Here is a 20,187-nt window from a genome sequence, read left to right as displayed (position 1 = left end):
TTAGCTTTTCTGTTTCACAGCTCGCTGAGCTCAGCTGCTTACTACTGCATACTGCCCTCTGGTGGTGTTTCCATGCAGTGCACTAATAAACGTGTAATGAGTCACCTTTCTGATTTAGTGCTGTTAATGATGGTGAGCTGGCCAGTGCAAGTGAAGCTTTTAGTAACTAAACTCTAAAAAGGAAAACACTTCAAACTGCCATCACCTCCAGTCCTGGAGAAACCATCTATAGAAGACAACAGGAGTGTTTTCTTTATCAGTTAAAACAGAAATCTAAATTAGGATCAATCAAGCTGTCTAAACAGGAAATGTCCACATCCTCTGGACTATACATTTCCTTAAGGCTTACTTGTTGTTCCTAGAAGTACTAGTGTTCCTAAAAGCAGAATGGGAGGCACAGCCTTCAGTTTTCAGGCTGCTCTTCTGTACTGTTCTCTACTTTTAAGATTAGGCTTCAAACTTTCCTTTTTGTTAAAGCATATAGTTAGGCCTGGATCAGGTGACCCTGAATCCTCCATTAGTTATGCTGCAATAGGTGTAGGCTGCTGGGGGATTCCCATGATGCATTGAGTGTTTCTTCTTCATTCTATTCATAAATCTTCATAATCTATTATTATAAAGTCACTCCAGTATAAAACACCATGAGGTGGCTATTGTTGTGAATTAACACTATGTAAATAAAATTGAACTATATATAATGTGTTTTTTTTAGTTAATTTGTGTTATTTTTCCCAAACTAGAGCATCTATATCCACATGAAAGTTTCACATTTAAACTCTTTTAGAAATTGCAACCAAATCAGTTTTAAACCCACTGAAAGACTAATGTGAAGACTGCTGCTGCACCTATGAAGTTACGAAAGACCAAAAGCGCAGGAAAAGTTGGACCCAGACCTGTGACCACAGTGTGTCGAGGAACTCTGTGTGTGTTCGTACTTTGAGTGTCTTGTTGAGCTGCTTGTCTTGTTCCTCCAGGTGAGCACACTCTTTCTTCAGCTCGTTGTTCCTCCTCAGCAGCCGTCGCTTCTCCTCCTGCCTCACTGCTCACACACAAACATGTATCAGTGCACCGTCAGTACGCTCAGACAAACATGGCCGCTCACCGCGTGTCTTACCCGTCTTGTGTGTAACGTAGGACTGAACGAAGTTCTGTGGCCATGACATGTTCTCCTTATTCAGGACCTGGACAGCGAAAACAGATCGATGCTGTTAGACACACATGCTAAGCACCGAAAGCCAAAAACCATTGAACCTGTTAGGACGGGAAGGTCGTACCTTCTTCTGGCACTTGGGGCAGTACCAGGGGCCTCTGGGTGGGGTTTTGAGCGGTGGGTGGAGGCAGGTGGGGTGAAAAGCTCGAGGGCAATTGTGGCATTGCTGTAGCTCGCCGTCCTCCTTACATACGGCACAGTGGTCATCATGCTCCAAGTCCTGCTGTCAGAGCACGAAAAGCATCCATCAGTACCGGTCTCATCCACCAGGGTCTGCATTTTCTCTAACAGCCAGCAGGGGGAACCTCCAGCCAGCTGACCTCTGAGCTCAGTGAACTTCATCTGATACTTTTACAATAAAACATGTAGCTCATTTTGGAAATGATGTCCCATTAGAGGAGCAGGAAGCAGGGGACAGTTTAGGGTGTGATTGACACATTGGTAGCCTATGATCTCACAGTGTCAGCGAAAAGAGAGACGGGCTGATGATTTAAATGAAGAACTTTAATGCACATCTGAAAACAGAAGACCTGAAACACGGGTATGACATCATGAATCACATGACCTACCTTCCAGCAGAAATCCTCAGAGTCTAGCATGTGGATTGAAGCAGAGCAGAGGTTAGTGGGAGGTTAGAGGAGAAGCCGTGCAGGCCATTCAGTTAAAACATCTCAGGTAGGTTAGTAACCGAGTCAAGATCAACCAATCAGATCACTGCAATCAATGAGCTGAGTGAATGAGTGAATGAAGGAATGAGTGAATGAGCATCAGCAGGTGCTACTTCCTGCTGGCAGGTCAGAGGTCACCCTGGGGAGTCCAGTGATGTCTGAACCATCGTGAGGACTTGAGGGTGAAATCGGCACATTCAGAACCAAATTTGAACAGTTCAGTTCAGGATCAGTGAAATAGCCCATGAGGTTAAAGGTCATGTTTCACTGCTTTTGCTGCTGGGTAATGAGAGATGAAACTGACCCTAAAACTGTGAGAACGTGGAGTTAAAGTGTTTGATTGTGAGCTGTGTAAACATGCTGATGCAGGCAGAGGATGGTGAGCTGTTCCTTACCTCGTGCTGACAGGAAGAGTGAGCTGTTCAGGTAATGTGACGCCAGGCGTTTACGCTGCAGGGACACGAGGGACAGAGTGAGAGCACGAACACAAGCAGTACTCACATTCCTCATTTAATCTAGATTAAAGGCGATCGCAGCGTTTTTTTGCTCTCTTACCTCTGGCTCGAACAGGCCGCTGTAGGCCGGGTTGGCTGTGCTTCTTCTCTTCCTTTCCTGCCTCTTCATCTGGATTTCTGTTCACAGAAACACAAACACTTTAAAAACTGCTGTTTCATCTGCTAACAGTCCACGGGTGAGCCCCATACAGTGTGTACCTCCAGCTTTTTTTTAATGTTTTCTCTGAATTGTTCAAACTGTAATGAGGAGCAGCTGACACATAAAGTCGATCAGGTTAGTACTCGATTAAAAGTACTTGGTTACTTCTGAGCAGCCGGAAACTCACCTTCCAGGTGCTCGGTGGTGACGAGGCCGAGGGCGACCATGAAGGCAATTTTCTGGAAAAGTGAGAGACAAAGACGACGTGAGGATGAAGTTCAGTTCGATTTGACTGCTGACTGTAATGATGATGAAGATGAAGAGTAACGTCTCACCTCGGGGTCCTCGTCTTTCTTCGGGGATGTGGATTTGGGGGTGGATGGGGATTTGGGGGTGGGCGGGGCCGGGGACCCCTCGGTGCTGCTGGGCGCCTGCGGCTGGATGATAATCACCTGAAAACAAACAGGTGACGTCAGAGGAGATGTGACCCACTGAACTTTGACCTGCCCCGTGTAGATGACTTCCGGTTTCATTTATCCATCCATCCATTCATTTTCTTCCGCTTATCCGGGGCCGGGTCGCGGGGGCAGCAGCCCAAGCAGAGAAGCCCAGACCTCCCCCTCCCCAGCCACCTCTTCCAGCTTATCCGGGGGGAACACCAAGGCGTTCCCAGGCCAGCAGAGAGATATAATCTCTCCAGCGTGTCCTGGGTCTGCCCCGGGGCCTCCTCCCGGTGGGACATGCCCGGAAAACCTCGCCCAGGAGGTTCCCAGGGAGCATCCTTGTCCGATGCCCGAACCACCTCAACTGGCTCCTTTCGATTTCATTTAACCAGATTAAAAATCTTTAAACCAGCTTCAGTGAAGTCTGAGTTTAGCTTTAGTAATCAGACACAAACACATTGATCAACAGTAAAAACAGCAGAGTTTCAGCAGGCTCTGCCACCAGGGGGCGCCAAAGAAAACTAACAAATGGCTCAATATGAAAGTTTGACTTAAAGGCTGGAAACATGTCCAAAGCTGTCCAAACCATTTCCCAGGAGGGGAATGGTTTATTATTATTATTATTATTATTATTATTAACGTGGTTTCTGTTGTTTTTCGCACCTTGACAGCCTCGCTGACAGTAGACACCCCATTGCCGGTGGCGGGGGAGGCAGCAATGATGGCGTAGGCCACGCCAGGCCCCGCAGAGGCGTGGTGGACGGGGCTGCTAGAGTCGGGGCCCCCCGACGGGGCCGAGGGCGGTGAGGCATCGCTCTGGCCGTTGGGCTGGTGGTCGGGGCTGAAGGTGCTGTTGGCGGTGGGCAGGGTGGGGCCCTGGCTCTTGGGGCTGACCACGGCGGCGGCCCGCTGCAGGCTGAGAGGCTGCAGCTCCTGGCAGGGGCTGTGGGGAAGGCTGTCGGGGATCTGGGTCTTTGGCCTGACCTGCAGGGGGACATCAGGAGGACAGCCTTTAACAACACACACTCAACTTTTCCTGAAGCACTCGGACAAATCATTGAGACTGAGCCTGACGTGTCACCCCTGATCCGAAGAATACCCGACGATGAGGAGGATGGTGAAGATAATGGTTTTAACTAGTCACACTGTGAGGCAGGAGTCAACACTGTTACACTGAGTTCAGACATTTATGAGAGGATTTTCTGATAAATGATGAAGGGACTGAAACTGTGAGCTCTGTAGTGCTGCTCTGGTTTCTGCTGCCCCCTGCTGGATGTTGCAGGTTCTTCAAGTGTGTCCAAACTTCATTTGATTTACTTCCACCTGGGAAGTACTTTCAAAATAAAATCCCACTCAAATTTATCCCATTCAAATGTGTCATTGTAAAAAGGAACTGTCCAAATAAAACTTTTATTTTCACTGATTTAGAGACACAACCCAGCTTCACAAAAAACTCTTCCTCTTACTCTTCATCTTCTTACTCTTTTTTGTCTTCATCCAGTTAAATAAGCAAGTAAGTAAGTTTATTTATTAAGCGCTTTTCGTAGACAGGTAGTCACAAAGCGCTGTACACAAAGGTTAAAATAAACAGAAGGTTAAGTAATAAAATAGACAATATAAACAATACAAAGAGTTAAAAGGGGTTGTAAAAAAACTCATCTTTTTCATCCTCCATTCCTTCCTTCTTCACTTCCTCTAGTTCCTACTTATCTCCCTCTTTCTTTTCTCCTGGTCTTCTCCTCCTTCATCTTCCTGCTCCTCTTTTCTTTTTTCTCGTAATTGTTCTTTTTCCCTCCTCGCTCCTCGGCGGTCTTGTATTTACTGTTACAGTGTGTGAAGCAGCTCACAGTGTCACTGAAGCACAAAACAAAGCGACTCTGCAGCTTTTACAAAGACAGAAGAAGAAGTGGGCGTTCTCCCGCAGATCAAACCTGAAGCTCTGCTTTAAACTCTGCACTGAGCTGCTCAGCAGAAACACTTTGATTTCATCATTCTGGTGCTTTCAACTTGAAGCAGCTACTGTTACAATCAGACTCAGACTGTTCTGCTGACCCTGACACATTATCGTGATGTGGAGTCAGACTAATAAGGACGACCTAGCAAGTGGTTTTACCTGAGGTAGCACAGTGGCTGCTTGTCCTGCCAGCCGGTGCAGGGAGCTGACTTGAGGCACCTTGATGGGCACAGCAGTGAGAGTTCCCAGCATCTGAAACACACAAATGCAGTTATTCAGCAGGAAGCTCCTTGAGCACCAACACAGAAAGTTCAAATCAACAAGCTGATCACCCGCCTGAAGCAGGATTCAAACGAGTCCGGCGTCTAAATCCATCTGCTCAGCATCATCACTGACACACAACACGGGGTCAGTCTGCCACATGAACTCTTTAATTCATATAGTCCAGTGGGCTCATTCTGCTGTGGTAACAAACACTAACCACAAGGGGAGCTGCTCCTACATCAAACCACAGCACTCCTGCATGCTGGGAAACCGTTTCATTAACCTGAACCTGAGATTATTCTGCTCAGACGAGTCAAACCGCAGCAGTGGGGCGGGCCGTAACGAGAAGCTCCGCCTTTCTGAGCTGTTGCACGGCTGGTCTCATGAAACTCACAACTTCATTAGAAGAAATCTTCCTCAGGAAGTCGTTCAGTTTCCAGCGTCTTGTTAGTCAGCAGCGTTTTACTTCTTCCTGTTGCCAGGCAACAAATAAATAACAGACAGAAAAGCAGCCGAGTGGGTCGTCACTTCAAACTAATGAGGACTTCTCTTTGTTTAAGTAGCTGCTGCTGCTCAGAGGAGCTCAGTGGAAACTTTAAAACATCTTCCACCTGCTGGAAGAGTCGGTACAGAAGCTCAGGAGTGCCAAATTACAGTCAGATCACTGAATTCATTCAAAACACTCAAAGTTCAGTCTGTGTTTCCAAACTGTACAAAAATAAATACCAGAAATTGATTTTTACTGTTTAATGCATAAAATATTGCAGCAGTCAGTGAAATGACTCCTTTCTTCCTTCCCTCCCTCTCTGTTGGTCCTCTCCTCTCCCACCCCCCATCCCTCCTCCCTGTTGGTCGTCTCTGCTCCCTCTGTTTAATCTCTGTTTAAAGCGTGCTGCCCCGTCACAGCGCCCCCTGTCCCCCCTCTGATGTCTGCACCCTGATTGGCCAACTCCTTCTGTCAGACTAACCTATAAATGAGCCACAAGCATCTCCTCCATGTTTCCTGGCAGCTCCCTCCCCTCCTTTCTTCTTCTATGAAAATCCCTTCGTTCCATTGTATTGAGCTGCGGCTCCATAGCGAGGAGGAGGACGAGGTTGGTTTCCATGGCAACTGCAGAGATGAAAATTCTTGCAGTGCTTTCATTTTGGTAATTGCTGCCTCTTTTCTCCAAGCCTAAGCACCCTCTCTTCAGGAGACCTCCTCCCCCTCCTCCTCGGCCCAGTGATTTCCTGGTTTTAATGAATTTTCTCTGCTTCCTTCTTTAAGTTTACACTATGACCGAGGCAAACCAAGGCTCTGCAGCACATATACTGTCCTCCTCCCCTAGTCTCGCAGGCCTGCTGCGATAAACCAGAGAGGAGGGGCCGGGGTCACATTCAGACGAGGATGCTGTGTTTGTGGCATCTACGAGAAGAACTGAAAACAGAAAACTAAAGCCAAACTCCTCTTCCTTAATTATCACCATCACTCCTCCCGTCCAATCAGCTTTGATTTCATTAAACCGGATCTGTTTCTGGACCCTGCTACAGCGGCTCAGTATGACATACGGATCAGAATAATTCTCCCGTCTTTGACCCACGGCTGCTCCTTTAGCTCCTCCCAGTTCCTTCTGATTGGCTGTCCTTGTAAAGAAAAGGCTTAAGAAGCAGGTGGGTGGGGTTACTGTTCATACTCTGACTTCATTATTAGGAAGATGTTCAATGCAAACATCCATCTGGAACACTTTTTTTTTTTTTTTTTTGCCTGTCCCATTTGGTTCTTTAGCCGTCAGAATTGTTGTCTGAAGACCAACAAGGATACCCAATGGATTTATTTTGCCAAATGGATCATCATGGCATTGCCATATTGGTCCATTTGATCGACCTTTGTTTTTATTATTTATTTTATTTTATTTTCAGTTGTTACAGACGGGACAGACATGAGTGAGGGATAGGAAAGGGAGAAAGAAAGAGGAAGGAAAAGAAAAACAGAAGGGGAGAGGGACAGTGAGAAAGGGGGGAAAAAGAAATATCTCCGGGATCACCTGTTGAGAGAAAAAGAATAGAAAACAAGCAAAAAAAACAAAAAAACAAAACAAAGCAACATACTATACACAACACCATCGCATTAATCTAGCTAAGTGTAAACAGCAGTAAATACTAAATATTGAATGTTGTTGTGCAGCACGCAGGACAGACAGCGCACAATGTGCTTTGAAGTAGCAGCCAAGAAAGGTGTGATTTAAGTCTACGAACAGTGAACACCTGTGTGCACACCTGTGTGGATCGGCGCGCTTGTATTCAAATGGTTTCCCCATGTAATGGTCTGCAAGAGGATGTAGAGAGCCATAGCCCTGTCCCCCAGGGCATGAAGCAGGCATGGAGGAGATCCAGGCCCCAGACATCCAGAGGTCCCAGAGTGCAAGAGCCCAAGGAGGACCACCGGAGGGGCATCCGTGCCACCTTCATGGGAAGGGCTGAGGATACCCAGACGAGGGGTCACCCAGTAGCCACCGGGCAGAAACTAGAGGGGGCTGCACCGGCGTGCCCGCCGGTTCCGCCGGCAGCCAGCTGTGCCAGAGTGAACCGAGCCGCAGGCACAGAGGCCAGAGGCCCGAGGGCCCTCCGCGCCCCGGAAGAGGCCTGACCGAGCAGCAGGCGCCAGGCCCCGCCAAGTAGCCACCGGGAGTGAGCTGGCACATGACCTGAGCGCCCAGCCCCGGACACCAAGAACCAACAATGCACCGACCCCTGAGGGCATCAGTCACCGGCAGGGAGTGTGGTGAGGGGAGATAGGCCTCCACACTTGGAGGGCCTGGGAGTTCCCAGAGAGGTGGAGTCTAAGACCCGACCTGACATATAGACACAGACAAACAGGCACACACAGACACAGACATGCATTCCCACCCTCATGCACACATATACAAACACTCAGCACTCACCCAACGTAGGAATAAACGTAAATGGACATGTACACACAATCACACTCCCCAAACATACTCTATACCCCGGGTCCAGGTATCCTCGCCCCCAGAGGGGGAAACGGCACCCAGACCCAAGAGATGTTACCCTTCCCTCCGGGGTGGAGGCTAGCAGACCGCCCCAGGCTCCGCAGCAGCAGGGAGGCCAATCGGACAGCCAGCATCTCTTCCCAGCCCCCCCGCCTCGATGGCTAGCAGAGAACGGGGGTGTGTTAAGACCCCATACCCTCCTCCTCCCGCTCAAGTGTAGTGTTGCTGCGTGTTGCTCTAAAGTGTGTTTAAAACAAGGGAGAGCATGGTGCTGCTGCCAGAGAGCAGCAGGTGTTACCATCTGGAACACTTGATAGAAGGGGAAGACTGAGGTGATTTCACGCCTAAAAAACTAAAATATGAAACCACAACATGTGAAAGTCAACAAAGGAAGAGTTTTGTGTTTATTGAACTATTCTGGCTGTAATTAAAATAAATTAAAGATTGTTCATCAGTAGCTGATCCAGGAGCAGCTGTTTTACAAACTACAGCTTCAATTCTCAAACTGTGGTGGTGACATAAAAATTAAAGCTCCGTGTTCACATATCAGCTCAGAAGTTTCTCTGACTTTTCTGCGTCACATCCACTTTTGATGGGTAAACGCTGTAAACAGTGAGCAGTGTTGGAGTCTCAACAGGTCAAAGGACGGTTTATGGCCTGAGGCGGGCGAGCCTTGGAGGTTATGAACCTTGGTTTTTCATGACGACAGCAGCAGCGGCAGCAGGAAGAGGAGGAGGAGGAAGCGCACACACAGCAGAGACGACACATTTCAGAATCGGTCTGCAGCATCAGCAGCTTCAGCTGCACTAAGTGTTTCTACAAAAAACAGGGGGACTCTGTCCACCGGAGGCGCTGTTTCACAATCTGACTCAGCAGGAAAACAGAAAGCTGGAAATAAGAAGAGAATCTTTCTCATTTGAACCTGAAATCCCGAGTTTGACCTCTGTGACCTCTGACCTCTGTGACTTCTGTGTGAGCATGTTAGTGCAGCTCAGTGTTTATTACAACATAATTCAGACAGTCTTTGGTCACTGGCCTGAACCCTGCTAATCTCGGGGTATGGCCCGGCTTGTGCATGTAAAATATTTGATTATTTATTCATACATGTACTGAATATGATGCTGTAGTTTAATTAAATGTGTTTTATGGTACAGGGACACTGTTTTGCTCATTTATGAAACAGTAAACATTAAAAACTGGTACAAGTACCAGTACACAAATGTTCCTTTCAAAAGGTTTTTAAACAATCAAATGTGATTTTTATGTTAAAAACATCTTTTTAAAATTGAACATTGATCAGGAAATTCTGGTTCCGTCTGTGCTTCATACCGACTTCGTTCACGCTCTCAGCGGTGAAACTTGAACACTGATGATGATGAAGACGCAGCAGACACTCGTTTCTGAAACCTGCACAAAACAAATGTGCTGACTGAAAGTAAAACTTCCTCCTTGTGCTCTTGAGTCTGTGATCGGTGCTGATTAAAGTGAACGTGCAGCGCAACATGCTTGTTAAATACCTCAGATTATTAAAAATCAAATTAAAGTTGCCTTCAAATTTATCACGAATCACAGAATTCATCGACTGGACCAAAACTGATCCATCATCAGAGTAGAATTAACCGTTTCCATCTCAGCAAACACGAAAATTCCAAAATATGAGAAAATGATTCCAACCCGGGAGGACTCACAGCAGGGCGACGATCCCCACCTCTAAATGTAGGTAAAAGGAGAGCTTTCATCTACTCCAACATGCTCTGATCACACCTCTACCCCACATGCCGCGACGACCCTTTAAAGTTTAGCCAGAATGCACTTGGTGAAGAAAACAGATCAGACATCAGAGTAGCAGATTTCAGACTCTGATCGATCGTTACTCTGACACTTAAAACTGATCTGACTGCAGTTTGTAATGAAGATAAACGAGCTGATGCTCATGCAGATGTCTGCTGGACTTATGAAGCTGTGAGGATCAAACAAGCTGATGATTAAAAAGGTCGACTGTTGCACGGCTTCATGATCTATACTGAGGTTTTAGCTGTAAGGAGGTCAATGAATAAAAAGGATCCATGTTTCCTCACGTACGCTCCTGTCAGGTTAACACTAATGCTGTTCCTGTGGTCGTCATGGTTACTGAAGTCACAGATGTTCATGGAAATGTTTAGAAGTCCTTGTTTAGCCCCAAATCCTGAGAAATGACTGAGCAGATCTGAGCCAGAGAGACTGAAGTATCACTCTGTGCTTCAGTCTGAGGCGCTCTCACTGAAGAGCTCTTTATGAATAAATCTATTTCAGCCTGTTTGGTCCGTCTCTATGACCTCGCACTTCTCCCTAGACACACACTTACATATCTCAGAATAAATGATGGGCTGCAGATGAAACCCTGGTTTTGGGGTCTGGGAGGTGAAGCCTGAATCCTGAGTTCCTGTGACTGAACCGAGCCCAGCTAAATCAGCAGCAGATACAGCATGCATGTTTGTCCTCTGCCTTCTCTTCTCTTCCAGCTGGCAAATGAAATAATGATTAATGCGACCGTCGCTCTCTGCAGACCCTCTGTGCTCGTGCAGACCACTTGAAGGGGCCGTCTACCTTCCTCTGGCTTTGACGAGCCTTGGAGGCGGACAGCACCGATGACCTTGGCTGCTGTTTTAAGAGGATAAAGATAACTTTGGAAGGCGGCGAGAAGGAGAGTCATGAAAGAGAGAGGCAGGATTGGCGTTCAAACTTTCAAACAGATTTGGCCTCCTCGCAGCCTCTCTGTACCTCTGCTTCGGCTAACATGCACTGAGCTCAGCTCCAATCAGTAGCCAGGGTTCACAGCTGACTGAAACCAGCCCCAATTATCTCCAGCTCACGTAAAACTGCTGCTTTCTCACCGGCTTCATAACAAATCTGAATAAAATCCGACATTTTATGATTTCTATTTTGAAACCTTTCCTCTGAGGCAGCACTCGCTCATGCTGAATGTTTCTGATGTCATCTTCAGATAAACTCTGGCCCGGTGCTGAAGATGCAGATTTCTCCATTCTGTTTCAGCGCCGGCTGAAACGCTGTTTTAAACGCTTTTTTACAACCAGATTTCAGACATTCAGGGAGATGTTGATGACGTTGTTTGGGACTAGGATGCGGTTTGGGTGTTTAGGGTAGTTTTAGGACTGGATAAGACTGGATAAGAGTCATTTAGCAAAGCTTTTCAACAATTTCTACTTTAAACATTGTTCAGGATGTTGATGTTGTTTTTTAAATGGGTTCAGACAAAAGGTCAAACATTGTTGAGTTGTTTGAGATGGTTTGGGCATCGTTATGATGCACTTTTATATTTTGAACTTCTATATTTGTTCTGAAGGATTTACAGCTGAGAAACTCCAGTACATGGAACACATGGCTGTAACACATTTACTTTAACTGTCTGGAGTTTTTGGGTTAGATTTTGCTTTGTTGAGTGAGCATTTAGTTTTTTTATTTGGGAGAAGCCAAATCACCAGCCTTCAAATAAAGATGATGGTAAAAGGTCCTCACCTCAAAGTGTTTGAAAAGCGTGAAATCATTAAAAAAATTTCAAAAACTCGGAGCAAAACTTTCTACCAAATCCCCCAAACTGTTTGAGTCGTGTGTGAAAGACCGAGGCCTCACCTGCTTGGCAGAGATAATGAACCCCACCAGCAGGAGGGGGACGTCTGAACACAGTCTGATTTGAATTTGTAAAGCGGGTCACGGCGGCGCCTCGGCATCCCCGTCTCTCTGCACAGAAAAACGGTGTGTGTGTGTGTGTGTGTGTGTGTGTGTGTGTGTGTGTAGCGGCACTCAGAGTTCACTGAAGTGCTGAAACAATGCAGCTGTAATGTGTGCACTCATGCAGAGCAGCAGTCCCATTACAACTCATTATTGATCTGCAAATTAGCGGCCAGGTGGTCGGAGTGACCTGCCTCCCTGCCCCACCCACCCCCCCCTCCTCATCTCAGTTCACACATGAGCCACCGGCCTCTGATTGGCTGAGCCTTTAAGACTCTCAATTGATGGAGGCGAGAAAAGGAGAGTGAGGGTTTATTTTTTCTTTTATGGCAGCTGGGTGAGGAGCGCTGGCTTCGGCTGAACAATGCAGCCATAAAGAGCTGAGAGAGTCCTGCTGCCCAAAGCATTCACCTCCACCACCTGATGGAGAAGGAGGAGGAGAGCCAGTCTGGGTTTGTCCAAAGTGACACGATGATGAAAAGCAGCTGCCTTATCGCACCGAATGTTCGACCTGCTTTGCATCCCAAGTAGAGGCAACGGCAGCTGAGCAGCTGATCGTCCACCTGTAAGAAGCCTCAAACTGACAGAAGACAGGAAGCACAAGGCCAAGGCCACAAGCTTCACAAAAAGCCTCTAAGTGCAGGCTGAGGAAACCTAATTCCATCAGCTTGCCAGGAACCTGCTTATCATCAGGGTCAGATTCACTTCATATAAAATTTAGACCTGAAATGCAAACCCACCCTGACCGGTCCCCTGGTAATGTGTGAAGAACAGTCAACACCACCGAGTGTCCAGTCATTTAGCCTGAATGTCGTGGGACTGTCAATTGTCACGTGTTCATTTTCTGGTCCGTGTTAAACAAGTTTTATGATTATCAGTGCAGCCCTGATGGAAGCTCAAACTCTCACTGCACCGCATGTAGATGGTGCAATCTTCCCTATAGGTCCACCAACCGGCTGCTTCGTTATGTTACCGGAAACACTATATTAAACAGTACATTATTTTAAACCTGTTTATGATGATGTTCTAAGTTGAGACATATTTTGGAAAAGGTTTGGGACATTGCTTCTGACATTTTGAGGCCTGATTTAAGACTCATTTTGGACCATAGTTTGGGCTTGTTATAGTTTAATTCTAATGTTAGAAAGGCTTTGAACGTCGTCCAGGACATCATTTCCATTTAAGTCAAAATCCCTTTAGGGGCATTGATTCTTGCATTTTTAGGTGTTGATTTAGGTCTTCTTTAGAAAGCTTTGGACATTGTTTATCATGGTGTTTAGGACTAGTTTCAGATGCAGAGCTTCCTCGTGTTATTTCCTGTCAGCCTTTGCAGCCTCTCTGTATGAGCCGGTCTCACATTAGCAGACGTGTTGCGTGTCATCTGAGGTGTGCTGATGTGCCGGACAGACAGAGGAAGCATAAAGCCAGAGCCCGAGGGCCCCGAGGCTCGGCCCTCCTCCCTCTATGGTGCCGTGCAATTACAGTAATAGTGTGGAGGCTGCTGGTGTTGAGCGTGAAGCTCGGATCCCGACTGTGTGCTGATAGAGGTGATGGTGCTGAATACAAAGTGTGGAAGAGGTGAGGTGCTGCGGCCTGAATCCTAACAGCTCAGAGGAGGAGGAGGAACAGTGGAAAACAGTCCCTGAGTTCAAACCATGAGTTCTCCTCCGTGCTGCACATTGCGTTCAGAATTACAACAACAATCAGCTGCTGCTTTAGCGGCGAGCTGCGGCACTCACGCCCTCAGACTCTATGACAGGAAACTGACCGACATGAAAAAACAAGGCTGGCTCTGCAACATTCAGACTCAGTTTTCTGACCACGCATACATGAGCTTTTGATGTGTTTTTCTCAGAGTTGAAGCTTTTTAAAAATTTGAGATTTCTTTGACGAAATAAGTAAAATAACACTTTAACAGGAAGTGTTGTGCTTGATGAATTTGTGGTTTTCAGGTCTTTGTCTGACTCTGATCATTCACATGCTGAGCTGCATTCAAACACAATCATTCAGGATGTTAGAGCAGCTGGTACAAAATGTCAAGTTTTTGCAATTTCTTTCTTCTTCCAAGGTTTCTGAACAGTGACTCAACACAGAAGCTTCTGGATGCTCGACAAGGTTGCAAAGAAAACACATTTACTCCCTAAACCAGCGGCTTTAAAGACCAACGTGTCACGTTAAAGCATCTTTAAATCTGTAAACTCTAAACCAGTTTGATGTTTAGAGGGAAAATGTTTTTATAACTTCAGCTCTGCAGTGTAGACTAAAGACTGTAAAGAATAAAATACCTCTGAAAGGATCCAAAAAGCAGATGTTCTGTGAAGCTCCACAGATTCATCCGTTGTTGATATTCTTCATTATAGTTTCCAGGAAATAGGCAGACTAATACCAGGAACCAGGAACAAATGTTCTACATTTACTGTGGTAAATAAAGGACAAGCTAATCGTAGCACTGCGGACAGTACGGAAACATTTTCAGTGCCTGTGCTGCTGTCAGACGGCTCTGCCCAAGCCCACCAGACTCCATTCACAAAAACCCAAATTCTAGCTGCCTGCATCGGGTGCAGGTCTGTGTTACTGTGTAAAACCTATTAACTCATTGCTCACCTGAAAAACAGGTGAATCCACAATAACGTGTTTGAGACTCAATCTCCGGATGTGTGATGTAGTAATCCATCACATGAAATAAACTACTTTCTGTGTGAAAAAGTAAAGTAGTTTCTTTTTGGACACCTGTTCACCTTAATGACTGGAACAGAAACAGCTGGAACAGCTGCTCGCTGTGACCTCAGCAGGGACGTTACCTGGGAGGGGGGCAGCTCTCCGGCTCTCCTGCTGCTGCTGCTGAACGGGTGGACTCCAGCGGCCACGGCCCTGCCGCCCGTCTGAAGGTTGATGGGGGACGTCTGCAGTGGCTCCGAGCTCGCCACCGCCTTCTGTCCATTAATGTGTGCGGTTACCATGGAAACGGGAGCCTTGGCCGGCACCACAGAGATGGCGATGCCCTGACTGGGAGGCTTGATGAGCGACAGCGGCTTAGTCGTCCCAACAGGACAGCTTCTGACCGCCAGCTTCTGCAGAGAGACAGGAGAGAGACAGACAGGTGAGACAGACAGATAACAGCAAGGGAGGGAGAGTGAGACGGAGATGCTTCTGTCTGTGTGTGAGGGCCTCAGTCTGTCTGTACACCTCACACTCCTCCTGAAACTACATTTTCCTGCTGTATGAAGATGCTGCAAACAAAGCCGTGGCTGAGATTAAAAAGCTGTGTGCAGTGCGTCCTCCTGCCTTTAAGGTTACACCAATCAGGACACAGTCTGAAACACCTCCAAGCTCGCAGTGATGATAGACAGTATCTGTATACACTGTGGATTTTTTTAACTTGTAGTGTATATGTTTACTTTTTAATTGCCGTTTTATTTTAGTTTCAAGAATTAAATGTTAACATTTTAATTAACTTTTAAACTATTTACTTTACATTTTATTTTGGTAAAATACAAAAAAGGTAAGCTTTGCAATACTTATTTTTTATTTCTTTTGTTAAATTCACTATTGTGATTTCAATAATTTATTCTATATTTTACTATTCTGTGTATTTTTTTATTTGCTTCATAATTTCTTCTTTGCATTGTTCTTCATTTTTGTTTATTTACTTATTTATTTTTGTATTTACTTTGCTAAAGTTTTAGGGTTTTTTTTATGTAGTTATTTTAAAAACCTAAAAAAATTTACATTTGATTATATTTTCAAGAATGAACTCATCTTCTACTATAAAAGTGTTTAGGTTGCACTTTCTACATTAGTTTGTTTTTTACTTGGTATTTTGATATTTTAAGTATATTTTTTAATATTTACTCTGAATGTTGTGTTTTTAAGTTTTGTTAGGGTTTACTTTGTGTTCAAAGTAAGTATTTAGTGTACGAGCAGACTGACTGCTGTATAAATGCTGGTCATGCTCTCCATGATCCTTTACATCTATCCTGCCTGTTAACAATGTAGCAGCAGGTGAACAGGTGACCTCTTCTAGCCTGAATCCTTGAGCAGATGTCTCCCCTCGACACAAACAGATTGAAAGTGTTCACACTGGCGTTGACCTGAATCTGAAGCAGCTCACGATGACTTCGACTCGCACTCTGATGTTAAACTGGAAACACTCAGCATCCTCGTCCACATGAACACACATTTACGCCCCTCCCCCACCTCAGCGTGTACCACAGAAACATTTCCCCCGGCAGATCGGAGTAATCTCCCTTTTCCCTTCGTTTCACCCTCACACTCCTGAAGAAGAGCTCTCTAAATGTTTTATATTCCACTCACTGCTGCCCCCTCTCATCCCGCCGCTGCTTCTTTCAAACGTTTCTATAGACTACAGTGGGTGGGGCGGGGCAGGGTGTGTGTGGGGGGGCCGAGCCCGGCTGCTAATCACAAAGACTTTCAAAGTTTGGGTTTTATTAGAAAATGGCAGCAACAACGACTGTCTATATGAGTTCATGTCAGTCGTGGTTACGATGTCACCTGAACAGAACCCAGTCAAATGAAACCTGTTGACTGTTTGGGACGTGAAGCTTCTAGAACACCAGGAAAATCCTTTCTAGCTCAGAGCGGAGGCCTCCATGACTCTCGGTGCTCCCCCTGCATTTATTCACATGTTATTTATCAGCCCTCTCCACCATGAGCGCAGTGAGGCCATTGTTTCAGGGGATCAATGTAATCCACAGGCAGCCTGGGCAGCAGCCTGCTACGGGGCCCGGGGACCGCCACTCGCCATTCAGGGTTTGTTTGAGCCGGGGCGCCTCTGATTGTCTCAAAGGTCACTCATTTAAAGGCTCTCCAGGCTGCAGAGCACAGCCTCGTCCCTCCTGCAGGGAGCTGAGGAGAAAGTGAATGAGGGGAGGAAGAGGAGAACGTGAGAGCAGCAGGGATTGCAGAGAGCCACGATTACGGTGCTCCGAGAGCGTTTCAGAGCCACCGGAGATCAGACTGAAGACAAACAATGCTGCCGCCGAGAACGTCAAGATTCATCAGCACTTCAGTCAAAGACCTGCTACGAGAAAAGAAACAACACAGGACAATAAAAAAGCCTCAACCACCTGCAGAAGGCAAAGCCTGAAGAGGAAACACCTCAGATCACACTGAGCTTCTGACAGAGCAGAGAACGTCATTACTACCTGCAGTTCCTCTGACGTCCAGCAGAGGCAGCAGTGAGTCAGTCCCCATAGACTACCATGTTTAACTAAAACAGCAGAAATAAACATGTTTACAGCCTGATACAGAAACGTAACAAACACGTATACATGTTTGTTCTCTATCGATAAGTTCATCACATCTGTTTGGCCGCATTAGTTCCACCCTCCTCTCCAAATATGGTCACCTATGAAAAAAACTCAACATGGCAGCAGCCAAAATGATCCAAAACTACCCAACAGATGACGTCCATGTTTAATATCCAACTCACTAAAAATGTTCTTCAGTCTTACTTTAGTACCAGCCCACAAGTTATAGGGATTTTTGACAACTTTAGAAACATTTACCCTCCCTTAAAGATGCACAATAAGTCTGAATTAAATTCCCATTAAAACCCCAAATTTAGGTTGAAATTAATTTTAACCTCCTTAGATTTTTTTGTTAGAAATTTAAGACAATCTGTGGTCCTCACAGAGTGCTGACATATTTACACAGCCCACAGCTACACTTAAACCAAGAGAAACAGCCCGTAAATCCTTTTTATCATGCAGCTGATGGAATGTATTCAGTCTTTGAGGATCCTGCAGAAACCTTTAAACCACCCTTAAGTGTCATTAAATGACCTTCCAGGTTCTTCAAACAGGCGAGGATTTATCTCCCAGAAAAAGGACACTCAGACTTGAATGTAATGACGTGTTGCTCGACAGCTGATATCCATCTGACTCTCAGGTGTAAAGGATTTCCCAAAATGTCAGATAATGGCAGCGTGCACTGAACCTGACCTCGGCTGCTTTAAAGCTGTGGATAAAATCAAACGGAGCTCCTGCAGCGTCGCTCTGAAAAATGTTTTCAGTGCTTCGCTTTTCTTCAGTTTTTACCAACAGTTAGGCACAAGTATCTCTAAATGAAGGATTGATTGCACATGTTACTATCAGGAGGCTTCACTAATGCATGCAGGGTGTGAAAGAAAACACCATCTCGCACAGAGAGTGCGTCTTTCTATGGTGTAACATTGAGCAGAGTCACCGGTCGAAAGGTGACGATTTAAGGATTCAGTTCCCCAGTTTTATACTGTTAAGCACCAGGATGGCCTTTTGAGTGCTGTCTAACTCCTCTGAGATATGTCTGCAGATCGGGCCTGTGTCGGGCTGATTGGTGGATTGTAGTGGAAGACTTTGGGAGGACTCTGTGACCCCTGAGCAGACAGTTTTGCCTGATAGGCAACAATCTGAGAGAGGAAACGTTAACGATGTTTTAAGGTGTCTTAACGAGCCATTCCTCCAGCTATCGGGCTCAGTTAAATGAGACGCAGCCTGCAGAGGCTTTCATCAGCGTCCACTCTCTCCTCACCTTTTATCCACACAGAGCAGCTCTAATGACGGCCAGACAGTGTGATGGAGGAAATGGGCTTTCTGATGCATGCCCAATTTTCTGCCTTTGAGAGCCGATGATTCACTTTTGTAAATTCTCCATCTGTAAGCTGGTGCACATCAAAATGGTGTAAAGCAGCACCAACTGTCTAAACTAGAGATTGAAACCAATAAACAGTCAAATAAGTACGAAATAGCCTGGTAAGCTAAACTGGTTCGGATTTTATCAGCGTCCTATTTGCTGCATGTTTATTAATGCATTCTTGTGATGTTAGAAGTTCATATTTGAGCTGCTTATAGACCAAAATGACTGGGAGGCCATCAGAAGTTAGTGAGGGCAGTCTTTGCCTATGCAGCTACATTTGGAAACTAAGAAACTATTCTAATGGTCATCAAACCACAACTTTATTGACATATACTGAGGCGTCAGAACTCATCATAAGGTTATTAAGGGTATCAAAAGTCGTCTTTAGGGGGAAAGAGCTAAAATGGTTTCCTGACATTGCTGATGATGTTTGAGACCTCTGAGGATTAGTGAAAGTAGAACTCCAACTTTTTGGACTTCCTGTTTCCGGTGTTTCTGTTTGATAAGCCAATAAATGGAGCCCTGTGAAGCTGTAAACTAATAACATAACATTTTCTTGTAGAATCTTTCATCATTGTTTAATAGAAGGGATTGCTGAAATTAATAAAGGTTGATTTTTACATTTTGTATTGTTTCTATTACTGTACAAAAATACTGTATATCAGATAAGTCACAGTACAACAAGCTGCTTTACACCATCCTCCATTTAACTTCATTCACCTTCAACCTCCACAACCAGCTGCTTCTCCTGCACACATGTAGGTTTCTGCTGGGCTTTAAACTACACTCCTAACTAGGGATGGGTACCAATATCAGGTGCCATGATGGCACCGGTTCTGACATAACCAACGTAACGTCAACGTAACCTGACGTAACCAGACCGAAAAGCAGCGCACATTTCGGTGCTTTATTTTTCCTGAGCTGTGATACACTTTAGATTCTAGCCAATCATTTTACGTTTCCGAGGATAGTAGGCGGGTCCAGGTACATACGTTCTTTTAGAGCAGAGCTACAGATTAAAAACGCTCAAGGCGAAGCGGTCAAAAGTCTGGCTGTACTTCACAGCAAAAGATGCAAACTCAGCAGCCTGCAACAAGTGCTTAAGCTGATACTGTGATACTGTCAAAGGAGGTAACACCTCAAATCTGATGAAACACCTGGCGATGCATAGCGTGTTTTTTAAAAGCTGAGAAATGCGCCGTATTTGATAGCTTGCTGCGAGACCTCACATCGAGCACATCTACTGTGGGTGGGTTGCCTGTTATTGGACCTGGAGTTAGCAACATCCCCCAAAAACCCAAAGAGGAGAGTCCTGGCCCCTAGCCCTGTCAGTGTAGCAGAAATGATGACGGATGATGATGGCAGCAGCAGCCGTTCTTCTCTGGGTGAGTAGCTTAATGTTTTTCGTGTGTAATTTACATTGAGTAGGCTAACCACGTTATTAAATTAATGCATGTAAGGTGAACTAGCAAACATCATCATAGCTACATGCGGCTGTCTTCTAGTTTGATGGCAGATATTCCTGTCACCCTGGCCAAAAAGGCTAAAATGACCAAAGAAAAAGAGGGAAACAACTAAACATGAGAGGTTTTTGGACAAAGTTTGTGTTTTTTCCATTGATTAAGCACTGCTTCCAGCC

The 20,187-nt window shown here is 45.7% G+C and overlaps 1 protein-coding gene across 3 annotated transcripts in view; it reads right to left on the bottom strand.

Moving 5' to 3' along the window:
• phf21b (PHD finger protein 21B) overlaps window positions 1-20,187 on the bottom strand; it is a 95,278-nt gene that overhangs the window by 5,276 nt on the left and 69,815 nt on the right. For 2 of the 3 annotated variants that reach the window (XM_006781041.3, XM_035906957.2), the window contains 11 exons: window positions 14,714-14,983; window positions 5,089-5,181; window positions 3,639-3,959; window positions 2,868-2,984; window positions 2,720-2,771; window positions 2,434-2,510; window positions 2,274-2,328; window positions 1,780-1,802; window positions 1,275-1,433; window positions 1,115-1,181; window positions 936-1,039 (listed from right to left, as the gene is read on the bottom strand). In XM_006781041.3, coding sequence (XP_006781104.1) covers window positions 936-1,039; window positions 1,115-1,181; window positions 1,275-1,433; window positions 1,780-1,802; window positions 2,274-2,328; window positions 2,434-2,510; window positions 2,720-2,771; window positions 2,868-2,984; window positions 3,639-3,959; window positions 5,089-5,181; window positions 14,714-14,983 — 1,338 coding nt within the window. The remainder of the gene's footprint in view (window positions 1-935; window positions 1,040-1,114; window positions 1,182-1,274; window positions 1,434-1,779; window positions 1,803-2,273; window positions 2,329-2,433; window positions 2,511-2,719; window positions 2,772-2,867; window positions 2,985-3,638; window positions 3,960-5,088; window positions 5,182-14,713; window positions 14,984-20,187) is intronic. The other variant, XM_035906954.2, reaches the window with a different exon arrangement.

Source organism: Neolamprologus brichardi, chromosome 17 (genome assembly GCF_056152115.1).
Source record: "Neolamprologus brichardi isolate AB-2024 chromosome 17, ASM5615211v1, whole genome shotgun sequence".
Classification (NCBI taxonomy): domain Eukaryota; kingdom Metazoa; phylum Chordata; class Actinopteri; order Cichliformes; family Cichlidae; genus Neolamprologus; species Neolamprologus brichardi.
This window is presented reverse-complemented; position numbering and strand designations above follow the sequence as displayed.